Below are 11,228 nucleotides of genomic sequence, written 5' to 3' on the forward strand. Positions count from 1 at the left end.
ACTCAACAAGCATCAATATTAATTGCAAGAAATTAAATATATAGATGTATAAGCATTAAAATATGAAATGAAGATACTAAACAATAATCATAGGGGCTCTATTGGACTCAAATGGCAGCATTCTCTAGCCTGTGGTCCCTAAGTTCGTCCATTCAGTCATTTTAGGCCCCAATTGGTCAAAAATGGCAAAAGAACCTTGGTTTGCATGATCACGTGAACTTTTTGCCAGTTTCCACTCTACGACATGTTTTTAATAAATAAAATCAGGTGTCAAAACATCATGCAACAGATCCATTCATGGACCAGAACAAAATATAAAACAGATCCATGAATCATTAAACCAAACCTCATTCCTAGCACTATTTACCTTCTTCCTCTCAATCAATTAAGGATTTTAGAATGGAAAGACCATGATCAAATCAAGATAAACTCCGCCGCATAACATAAGTATGCCAATAAAAATTCGTGCAGGTTCACAATGAATACTAAGACCACTTTCTAAGTACAAACCAGTGACTCGATGATGCGATTCTCACTTTATTAGCTCAGCTTAGGTCTGATAATTACGGCCGGGCTAGATTGAGCTCAACCTACAAACAAGTTTGAAGCCTGGCGTGAAGTAAGTTCTAGGCCAGCCCGAATAGCTCATGTGTAACGCCCGAAAATCAGTTCACGTAGACCGCATGCATGAAAATTATTAAATTGCTAAAATATTTTAATTAAATGATTTTGGATGCATGAATGATATATTTTGAGTGACTAAATGATTAATTGTGTAACTTTGCTCGTTTGCATAATTTAGAGATTTTAAAACGAATTTTGGTGGTTGGCCGGAGAAGGAGGGCTGAAGACGATAAAATTGTTAAAAATTTAAAAGCTAAATTTTTATTTTTAGTTAAGAAAATATTTAATTTAAATAATTCAAGAATTTTAGCATATCTAAGGTCAAATTTAAATTAATTAGTGAGAGCAAAGAAATTTAATCATAATGGGCCTAACTCATTAATTAAAAACTATGATTAATTAAGCTCATTAATTAAATATTTAAAAAGCCATTTTTTTTAATATAATTAAGCCTAAGCCCTAAACACACACACCTACACACACACAAAAATTTACGTGAAAGTGGTGCAAGAAACGGCCGAAACTAGGGAGCTTTGGCAAGGGAAGATTTCGATTTTTTTCCTTCATTTTTCAATTTTCTTCCTCGTTCTTCCTTCTAACAACGATCACTCGACTCCCTTGCATCCCAAGATGGTTTTCGGTGGGATTCTGACGAGAAAAATGGTAGAAAAAAGGTAGAATCGTCTTCCGTTCATCACCGACGTTCCACCGCTTTGGTATATGTATTTCAAGTATTTTAAACGCAAATGCATGTTTTCAAACCTTTATTTATGCACCATTCAATCCATAATATTGCATGTATTTGATTTTGTATGGAAAGTTCATAAGGATGATGGTTTTAAGTTTTATTCATATGCACCTCATGTTTTTAACAAGAAATCCTTGACGTTTTTGAGAATTGTTGAAGGAGGGATGCAAGCCAAGAGATCCAAAGGTAGACCTAAATGTTTAAAGTATATTTGAAAGGGTAAAAATCATAAAATAGGTTGGTTAGGGGCTGCACAGCCCTGCACCCAACAAGCGTGCAAGCCAAGAGGGAATGGGGCACGGCTTTGGGGCTCCTTCGGCTATGGAGGTTGCATGGGGTCCTAGCCGTGGTCTTGAGAGAAGGTTTAGGTTCCTAGAAAAGTCTAGGATGAGTTTGGTCAGGGCTTGGACAAATTGGTATGGCGCAGTGAACGTGACTCCAAAAGTTGCACTTGTTGCCTTGTATGGGGTGTGTGTGGTTCCTAGGGCTAAGAGGATGGTGTAAGGTCTGGACCAGGGGCTTGGGACGTGCCTTAGGGTCCTGGTGAGAGGTTGGTATGAGTCAAGGGTCGAGCCAAAGGCTATGACAGCCGCTGGTGCGCGAGGGAGCCGCTGCGCACAAGAAGGCGCGCGAGGAGAGTTGCTGATGCGAGAGGTTTAGGGCGTCGTGTATGTGTCTGAAAGGGGTTGATCATGGTCTTAGTTAGGGTCTAAGGAAGAGGTATAAGGCCAAGTTCGGCGTCGTTTCGAGCCGTGGTCCTTTCGGGGTTGTAATTTGCTCGAACGTGTCAAAATAGAGACGAAATAGGTCTAGGTTAAAATTATGATTTGATTTTCAGTTTTTGCTTGGGTTTGGGAAGTTCCCAGCAGCTTAAATTGGGTCTTAGCACGTTAATAAATCTCTGGTCTTGGGTCAGTTCAAGTCGTAAGGGTAGTTTGGTCATTTGTTTGCCAGAAAACGCGAAAACAGGGGTAAACGAGTAATTCGGTGAGCGAATCGAGCCGTTTTTGAAACGTAAGTCCTAATATGAAAATTTACAGCAATTTTCTGGGTATTTTGGGTGTTTTTAAAGTTGTGGAATCGAGTCGCTTTTGTTGGTACAAAGTCCGAGGTCGTCCGGGTAGGTATAGAGGTAAAACGTGGGCAGTCGGTTTAAGGAAAAGTCAAGGGTGGTTTGCAACTTCCTAAAACAATTTCATATCATGTTAAATGTTATTTTTAGAAGTTTTAAAATATATGTATGATATATGCTATTTTCAGAAGTTTTAACGTATCTGCATGTTTATGCTATTTTTAGCAGTCTCGACGTATAGGAATGATATAAGACATATTTGGAAGTTTTAAAGAATATGTGTTACGGCCCAGCCCATTTGTGATATTGTCCACTTTGGTCCGAGGTCTCACGGCTTTAAAACGCGTCACAAGGTGCGGCGCCCACTCAACACTGGCTCTGATACCAAATGTCACAGCCCAGCCCACTTGTGATATTGTCCGCTTTGCTCCGATGCTTCACGGCTTTAAAACGCGTCACAACGTGCGGCGCCCACTCAACACTGGCTCTGATACCAAATGTCACGGCCCAGCCCACTGGCTCTGATACCAAATGTCACGGCCCAGCCCACTTGTGATACATGTGCTGGGCCGTGACATTTGATATCAGAGCCAATGTTGACTGGACGCCGCACCTTGTGACGGGTTTTAAAGCCGTGAGGCCTCGGGCCAAAGCAGACAATATCACAAGTGGGCTGAGCCGTGAAAATATGGAAAGTTATGCATGTTTTTTTATGAAATGATAAAGTAGAAGAAAATATTTTAGAGGAATGTGAATTGATCGTGATGTAAAAGTAGTAAGGGATCCATCGAAAACGAGAACGCTGACCTTGCAATGAAAAGGTAGTGAACAGTCGAAAACGGTGATGGGAATCTCAATAATAATGGATTCGTTGAAGAAATGAACAGTGAAGTTAATTTATGATAGTCGGAGGGATCGTCGAAAAAGTGGACGTTGAACTCGGCAGCCTAGTACTATGGTTTATAGATTAATCAATCGACTGAATGTTATCATTATCGAGGATCAGACTTCACCAAAGAATGATATTTTTATGGAAAAGCTCATATTTAAGCATGATTAGAAAGTTGCATATTTTTTTAGGGTTTCGCATTTGCACGACAAATCTATTTTTAGTAAACGTAATTTTTACGCATGTGATTGTATAAATATGTACTTGCTATATCAGGTTTGAGCATGCTGACTCATTAGATTCACTAGGTTTGAATGATTGCAAGTGAGGATGATGTTGAGAGAGACGTTGACGATTGAGTAGATCGGGTCCAACAATACACTCCCGAAGAACTTTTACTTTCCGTACTACAAGATTTATATTTAAAGTTTTTAAGAAAAGGTTTTATGATTATTTTATAACGATTTTATGCTTGTTTTGAAGTTGGATCATTTTGGAGTTATCGTGTGCTTTTACGATTGCAATTAATAGAGTTTTTATGTATTTCAGATTTTTGGATGTTAAAATATTTTATAAATGTGATGGTTTCAAATTTTAAAGAAAAAGTTTATCACAAAAAATTCAGTAGTATTTTAAAGTTAAAAAAAAAAGACGTTTCACCATGTATTTCTCAGATTGACAGTGAACCATAATCTCGGTAAGCACATCATTTTGAACTTACAAATTGTAAAACCAAACATTTGCCAATATGCTAAATAATTAAGATTAATAAGCTTGCAACTTAAATTTGTTGAACTGTAGAACAATCGAAACACCGCATTTCATTCGCCATGCTAGAATACACCGTACAAAACAGAGTGAGCAGTGATTGGTCCCAACATAATGACTTAAATTTAAGATAATTTAATATTTTGTAAATCAACCAATCACCAGATACTAAAGGAAGAGTTGCATTATCAGAAATCACAAAGCTGAAGAGCTTTACAATATCAGATCATTATCATCTGGTCTTCTATAATTTGCTGAATTATAAGCAAATAACAAATATCGAGAGAACCAATCAAAAGGTAAAAGGGAAAAAAACTGGACTGGATATCCGGATAATCATCAAATGACTTAGCAGGAGGTCCCTATTTCAACTCTGAAGCTTAGTATCACATAGGCTCGCAGTTTACATGCAAAGTTCGGCCAATCAAACACAACAGATGGTACTGGCGTCCTAATCAAGCTGCACCACAACTGACCTCTGCATGCTTCATCATGCCAAACTAAGATTAATAGCCAGATGACACAAGAACATTGTGTTCCTTTAAGCGTTTTTGGAAAAGAGCCAAACGATTCTGTAACTGTAAGATACCCGCAGCTTTCTGGGATAGGATTGTGTTTAATTTGGAGATATAGTCATCCAGTTGATTTCCTGGTTGATCTGCCTCAACCAATAGATTCATCTCCTGAAAACATCAGATATGAGAACAATAACTGTGATGAAGGAAAAATATAGGAATTTGTCACTAGGTCTTTGACCAAATAGAATAGTCCAATTCCTGTTGAATCTATGACCACAATCCCCTAGCAAGGCAGGGGATGAAAATGAAAAAGAGAAATGGTAAATGCATTTACTGACTACAACAGACCTCTCTAACAAGATCCATTGTTTCCTCCACTTGTCTCCTGTGAGCACTGACAAGATCTTCCTCTTCCTAAAAGAATTTCACAGCATGTTGTTACTACCAACATTTAAATGAGATAAAATTTAGTTAAAGCAAGGAATTATTTTTAACCTTCAATAGAGCATCTAGATCATCATCTGAATTTGAAAACGTCATTTCTGATTTAGGTGGCTCCTTCCATTTCACCTGCTCATTAGCTCTCTTTGTTTTATCGTCTGAAGTTGAGAACTTGAGTAACTCAGCTTTCGAGTTCTTCAATGATGGCTTCTCTTGCTCGTAGAAATCTTCTTCATATTCATCCTTTTCAGTTTGTTCAAGCCATGAATTGCCTGCTTCATCTTCAAAAGTTGATGTTGGTGGCATTATTGAAGACAAAGGCTGTGTTGTTGACTCCTTCAGATTCGTAGTTGAAGATAAAACATCTCTTTTGGAGTTGCCTTTTGAAAGGCTCTTCACCCTAAAATCAAACAAAAGGTATGGTAAGGCCCTAAAAAGGAAGAAATGTTTGTCCCAAAATAAAATGTTAGCACATAAAAGATTTCAACCTGTCTGCATATCGTAACGTATTCAATGTATGTTCACATGATCCTGCATTTGGTGAGATACAGGAAATCATTACAGTGCGAGAATTTCCAACAAATGAATCCCTTAAAACTTCAGTCAATTTACTGCCTCTAAATGGAATGTGGCCTTGATCATTGTCAAGCGCTCTGATACACTCCTTCAATGCAAGCAAACTTTTATTTATCTCAGCCCCTTCCATTCTGCACAATTCGAATTCAGAAAGAAGATAGGATAATAATTAGGAGAGAAAAAAAGCCAAGGGCGTGATTGGGTTTGTTTTCCCCATCTCCCTCAGCTCCAGAAAAAGACGCCAAAAGTTACACTCTTCTCCCGAAATATTTTCCTCCTTGTACATTTCCGAACATAATCATTAATTTTAGTTAAACTTTCACCACTCTATAGAAAAACTCTATCATTCTACTATATTAAAATTTAATCAATTATATTTTTTGATTTTAAAAATATCACATAAAAAAATAAAAAATTATATATCTCCGACATCACATCACTCACCCTTTTTTAATGTAACATAACATCTATACCAAAAATAAAATCTTCAGAAAATAAAAACAAACATAAATCACATTGGCCAGTATATTTTTCAAAAAAAAAAACATAAAAAAAAACAAATAATAAACAACACATGAGGGTGGGGAGATCCACACGTTCATTATCTTTCTTGAGTGGCAAAATTCTCTGATGTGTGCCAAGTGCAAACATCATAATAAATCTAACCATTTTTAATACTGTTAAAACGTAACTTATTTGACTGATTAAGAAGCAATTTATATATACCTGGTCTGCTTATCATTATCAGTAGTATCTGCACCCCGCTCGCTTCCAGCAAGGTCAATGAAGGAGAGTTTGCCAACAGCTCGAGCAGGTTTGCTTTCACTGCCATCGGCTGACCTCTTAACAGTAAGCTGAAGAATGGCATGTGATCGAGATGATTCTTCATTTGCACCTGTGGTGCCTGTACTTCTTGTTGCATTTCCTCGCTCAATAAGTTCCTTGACTGTTTCCACATCTGATACTCGATACTCTTGCAAGCCAACAATACATACTTGTTGCTTCCCATCCTCTCTCATGCAAAGTTTTCTGCCATGAAATATGTTGGAAGCATTATTGCAATAAAAGTGATGTATGGCAAAAGCTACTGGCTTAAATGAGAACCAACGAGACAGCTTACTTTCTATCACTGAGCAGGTCAAAGAGTTTTCCTCCATATATCTCAAAGAAACTGGCAAATAGTTGAAAGCCTTGGTTCCTGTAAGTGTGATGCATGAGCCTCAAGATATCCCTTACTGCTTTGAGCGGCAGTGGTTTCATCGTATAAGTTTTGCCACTTCCTGATTGGTTTAGATGGAAGTCAAACAAAAGAATTCAGATGGGAGGAAGATAGAAGAGGAAAAGAGAACAGTGTTTCTCCCTGCATATTTAAGTGCTTCCATTGAAGGATTTTCAGTCATTGGATAAAACCTCAAGAAAGTTGAAACAAAAGTATCAATATTTACAAAGCCGCTCTCAATAATCTACATCTTCCAGGATATGGTGAGAAATGAAAACTAGACTAACTACAGTTATCATGTTTACAAACCCATCTGGTGATTTGATGCAAATCAATTACCTGTTTGCCCATAAGCAAAGCAAGTTGCTTTTGTACGTTGGAAAATGATAGGGACAATAGGCTCCACTGTTTCATGGTACACCTACACAAATCAGATACATAATAAATTAAAAACACAAAAATTTAAAAGAAAAAAAATGGTGAGAAATAAATTAAAGTCATCTCAGTATCAGGTCAAGTTCATGCCCTGGAGTCACCTCATCATTTGAAACTTCTTCATTCAGCACAGCATCAAAGACAAACTCGTGTTTCTCCAAATACTCAGTCAAATCAACCTGCAGCACATTTAAATTCAGAACATTAACTGTTTTAACGAAAGGGCTGATTCTATTAAGCTGAATAAACTCAGAACCAGGTCATTTGATTTTTAACATAGAATCCTTATCTGGATGAGTCTTGTCAAATAACACTAGTTGGTGTTCTAGAATTTCCTTGAAAGCAAAAGAGCAAATCAAACTGATAAGTCTACAATTGAAAAAACGGTATTTTTCCTACATGACTGATTAAAGATGATTAACTGAAATGCGGAAACTATTGGGCATGTGTAGAAAGAAAAAGATTTCTTGAATAATTTATATTTAATGAACTCAATCTTTGATCACAGCTTCAAAAGAGACATAACTCTAAACAAAAGTTTTACAGAAAGTTGAATAGCAGCACAGAAATTTAAGAAAACTATACTCGAGGGATACAGAGATACCGACCTTAAGTTTTGTCTCATGGACCACAAGAGAATTTGAAAAGGTTTCTATAATATCCTCCTCATTCTTTGTCAATTCCTTTTTGTTAATTGGTCTTTTGCGGACCTGATCATTTAGGAGCAATTGTAAGGCCATCTAAGTCGAAAGTTGTATTCAGGCTTTGCTAACACAAAAAACTGAAAATTTGAGATATGGCAATTTTGAATAGAGTTGAAAGTACTTACCACCACTTTGATCTTTGCAACACTGCTGGCCTTCAAATTATCAGCTGCAAGGCTTTTCAGAACATTGATCTCTTGCAGGCCCCGAGTTTTGCCAGCTTGTTTGTTGTTTCCAAAATATGCATCTCCATCATCAAAGCTTCTTCCTCGTGATATATGATTCATTGAGGGGACATCGTAAAGACCAGGAACTGGCATCTTTCCACAGTGCCGCACCCAAAACAGAGGAAAAAAAAAGAAGAGAATCAGGCAATGTGCCAATGTCTATACAAAGCAAATCGCAATCAGACAAAAAAAAAATCAGGATCAAAATCAAATTCAAGCGACCAGAAGAAAACACCAATTATACATCAAACTATACAGCTCAATTAATACTCAAACATGCTGATTGGAAGTTAGTTTTAAGGAAACGCAAGGAATATTAATTGATCCCAAACTGAAAAGTAAGGGGACCCACGCCAGCCCCCAAAGAGTAAAAGTGTAAAACTAATATCAGAGAGCACAAAATTTAGCCATCAGACAGGAATGAAACGGTACACAAGACTGGAAAAGGAAGAGAAGCATGAGCAGCAAGGCGCAAGCTATACAATGCCAAGCTAATAAACATTGAAATTTAGCTAGAAAGCAAAAAAAATTAAGTTACCTCACCACATTAGACCAATGTAAACAGGATAAAACAAAATATCACAGTTCAACACCCAATCACATAATCCACAAACGCATAGCAAGATTGAAGTTGGACATTGTAGCATTCAAAAGCAAATCTAAAATTGCTCCATAACATCCTAAAAAGCAACAGCGAAAAACAAATTTTGACTCCTCAAAGCAGAAGTTTACCTCCGAAAGCACCTCATTATCGAAAGAATGCAGATCCAAGAGCCCTGGGCTATACTCATTCAACGAAACTGGTTCCTCCCCATTCTTCCTCTGCCTCGGATTCCCCGGAGGCGTCAATGGCTCTGAAAGAAAATCACTTCCACCGCCGTACGTTCTCTGCCACTGCACACTCCTATACATTCTCGAACCCTGATCCCCTCCATTGTAATACCCAAAATCCTAATTTTCGGATAAACAAAAGGAATCAACAAAATTATCTCAATAATAATCGCGGGTTTTAGAGATTAGAATCATCAGATCTAAATAGAATCACTTTTGAGTAACTTTGCAATTCACCTGAATTGGAAGAGGAACTGCATTGTTCGAGGACTGCAGGTGTTGCAGGCCAGCTGATTGCAGCCATCGCCCATTCGAGGAAGTCTCGAGAAAGTTGTCGGAGTACTGGCGCTGATGGTGAGCCCCCGTTACACCCGATCTTTGCCTCCCCACAGCATTCATTATCTCTCTCAAGAACAAAAATGGAGGAAAAAGGAAACCCAACAATCTCTCCCCCTATCGAAAGCTTCGATCGATTGTGAAACTTCAGCCTTTTTCCTCACGCCAACAAATCAAAAATCTAAAATTTTTTTCCTATTGTACAGTATGCAATGATTACAGACAAGTGTGGGAGAATTTTTGTGGACGAATGAATTATTAAGACTGGGTCGAAGAAAAAGCTTTGAAATTCAACGGTTCAGAATCATTTTAACTCTTTCATTCACTGCAAAAAAGTGGAAACTAACGCAAATTTACAGCAGAAAAGAGAACAAATGGAGTTAATTCTAGGATGGGTTCCTTCCAGTAGAAATTTTGAATTTTGAAGAGGTTGGGGATTGTACACGTGTGAAGGGAGTGGCACGTGTGAAAATGAGTTCGCAGAGTTTTTGAATTAAAGGATGTAGACTTGGCCACATGCCGGGTTCATTCCGAGTTCGGATTGGAAAAATCCCAACTCTTAACCGGTCTGTCAATGGTCGGTCATTGTTCGATCATAGAACTGATGGTTTGGATCTAGTTCCATCTTCTAATTTCTTTAAAAAAAATTTTAAAACTTGCAGAGTTAAACTTATAAAAAATCTATCAAATATTTCATTATCTGAATAAAAATTTAGTACGTTTCTTCAATAAAAAAATCTATTACATTTCAACTTTCAATATTTTATATAAAAAATATATTACGGTTCATTATATTCAATGACATTCACTTGCATTTCCTCTTGTCGTTGTTCGGGTTGTTCCCTCAATTTCATTTTAGTCATTTTCGTCACTTTTAATATGTTGCATGTGTTCAGATAGCGACTTTTGACCAATCATTAAGCAAACATTGGGCTTCTAAATTTTCCGATCTTAAGTTATAAGGTCTTTCATCTAATGTATTTCCTTCAATACTAAAAGTTTATGTCACTGTAACCGTTGAAACATGGCAAGTTAGAAGTTCTTTTGTCATTATAGAAAAAAGTAGATATATTTGTGTTTTTTGTCTCTACTATCGCAAAATGTTGAAAGTTTCCTCGTCAGCGTTGAAATCAAAAGTAGTGGTAACATAATTTTTAGTTCTTGACTGGAACTTGAAGATCTTCATGGTCGTTTCATTCATTCTCTTAATAAAAGTTGTGCTTTAGTAAGTTTAGAAGTAATATTACTGGTAGATTGTGTTTCATGTGGAACAATTTGTCCACCATATTTGGTGTTATATTTATTATAAATATCATATAAATGAGTTTTAATATTAAACAAAATCAATTATATATTAGGAACCGTTTTTGTAAGGTCCAAAATACATTGACATAATCCAACTGCATGCAAATCTAGAGAAAATGACTAATTAAATGGTTTTAATGGCATGAATTAAATATGGTGAGCATATTTGCATGTTTAAAATGTATCTTTCTACATGAATGCATAAAGCTATGTTTTTAAAAGTGATTCGATACACGATCGAGGAACGGAGATCGGGAACCATATGAGAAAAAATATTTTATTAAATAACTATTTTTAATTGTTTAATGTGTAGTGTATTTTAAACGGAATTTTCGAAAATGAGATGTTTTTATACGCCGAGTCGTATTTTAAACCGGTATTCGATTTTAGACGAAAATAAAATTTTTTTGATAACTCGGCTAATATTCTCACAAACTTTTCTAAAAAAATATTTTAAATATTAACCAATGAGCTTAATGGGCCTATTATACTTGATTAATGGACCTGAGCTTGCACCATGTGTTTTAATTCAAAT

General features: G+C 36.6%; 1 protein-coding gene across 1 annotated transcript; it reads right to left on the minus strand.

The window, feature by feature from the left end:
- Nucleotides 1-4,267: 4,267 nt before the first annotated feature.
- On the minus strand, nucleotides 4,268-9,814 carry LOC140957353 (kinesin-like protein KIN-13B). The gene is made up of 12 exons (XM_073414567.1): nucleotides 9,290-9,814; nucleotides 8,954-9,172; nucleotides 8,120-8,314; nucleotides 7,899-8,000; nucleotides 7,392-7,469; nucleotides 7,195-7,276; nucleotides 6,757-6,916; nucleotides 6,363-6,665; nucleotides 5,549-5,767; nucleotides 5,115-5,460; nucleotides 4,968-5,033; nucleotides 4,268-4,784 (listed from the first exon to the last, which is right to left on the minus strand). Exons 1-12 carry the CDS (start codon nucleotides 9,449-9,451, stop codon nucleotides 4,608-4,610), a joined length of 2,109 nt encoding a protein of 702 aa, XP_073270668.1. The 5' UTR covers nucleotides 9,452-9,814; the 3' UTR covers nucleotides 4,268-4,607.
- Between the last annotated feature and the right edge of the window lie 1,414 nt (nucleotides 9,815-11,228).

The sequence above is a fragment of the Primulina huaijiensis genome, chromosome 14, assembly GCF_012295235.1.
Source record: "Primulina huaijiensis isolate GDHJ02 chromosome 14, ASM1229523v2, whole genome shotgun sequence".
In the NCBI taxonomy this organism is placed as follows: domain Eukaryota; kingdom Viridiplantae; phylum Streptophyta; class Magnoliopsida; order Lamiales; family Gesneriaceae; genus Primulina; species Primulina huaijiensis.

Excerpts from the sequence above, each read along its gene's own strand:
- LOC140957353 (XM_073414567.1), bottom strand. The coding sequence starts at position 9,451 with ATGAATGCTGTGGGGAGGCAAAGATCGGGTGTAACGGGGGCTCACCAT. Across the intron at positions 7,470-7,898 it reads TCCATGAGACAAAACTTAAG|GTTGATTTGACTGAGTATTT; the intron begins GTCGGTATCTCT and ends AATGTGCTGCAG. Across the intron at positions 5,034-5,114 it reads ATCTAGATGCTCTATTGAAG|GAAGAGGAAGATCTTGTCAG; the intron begins GTTAAAAATAAT and ends AAATTCTTTTAG.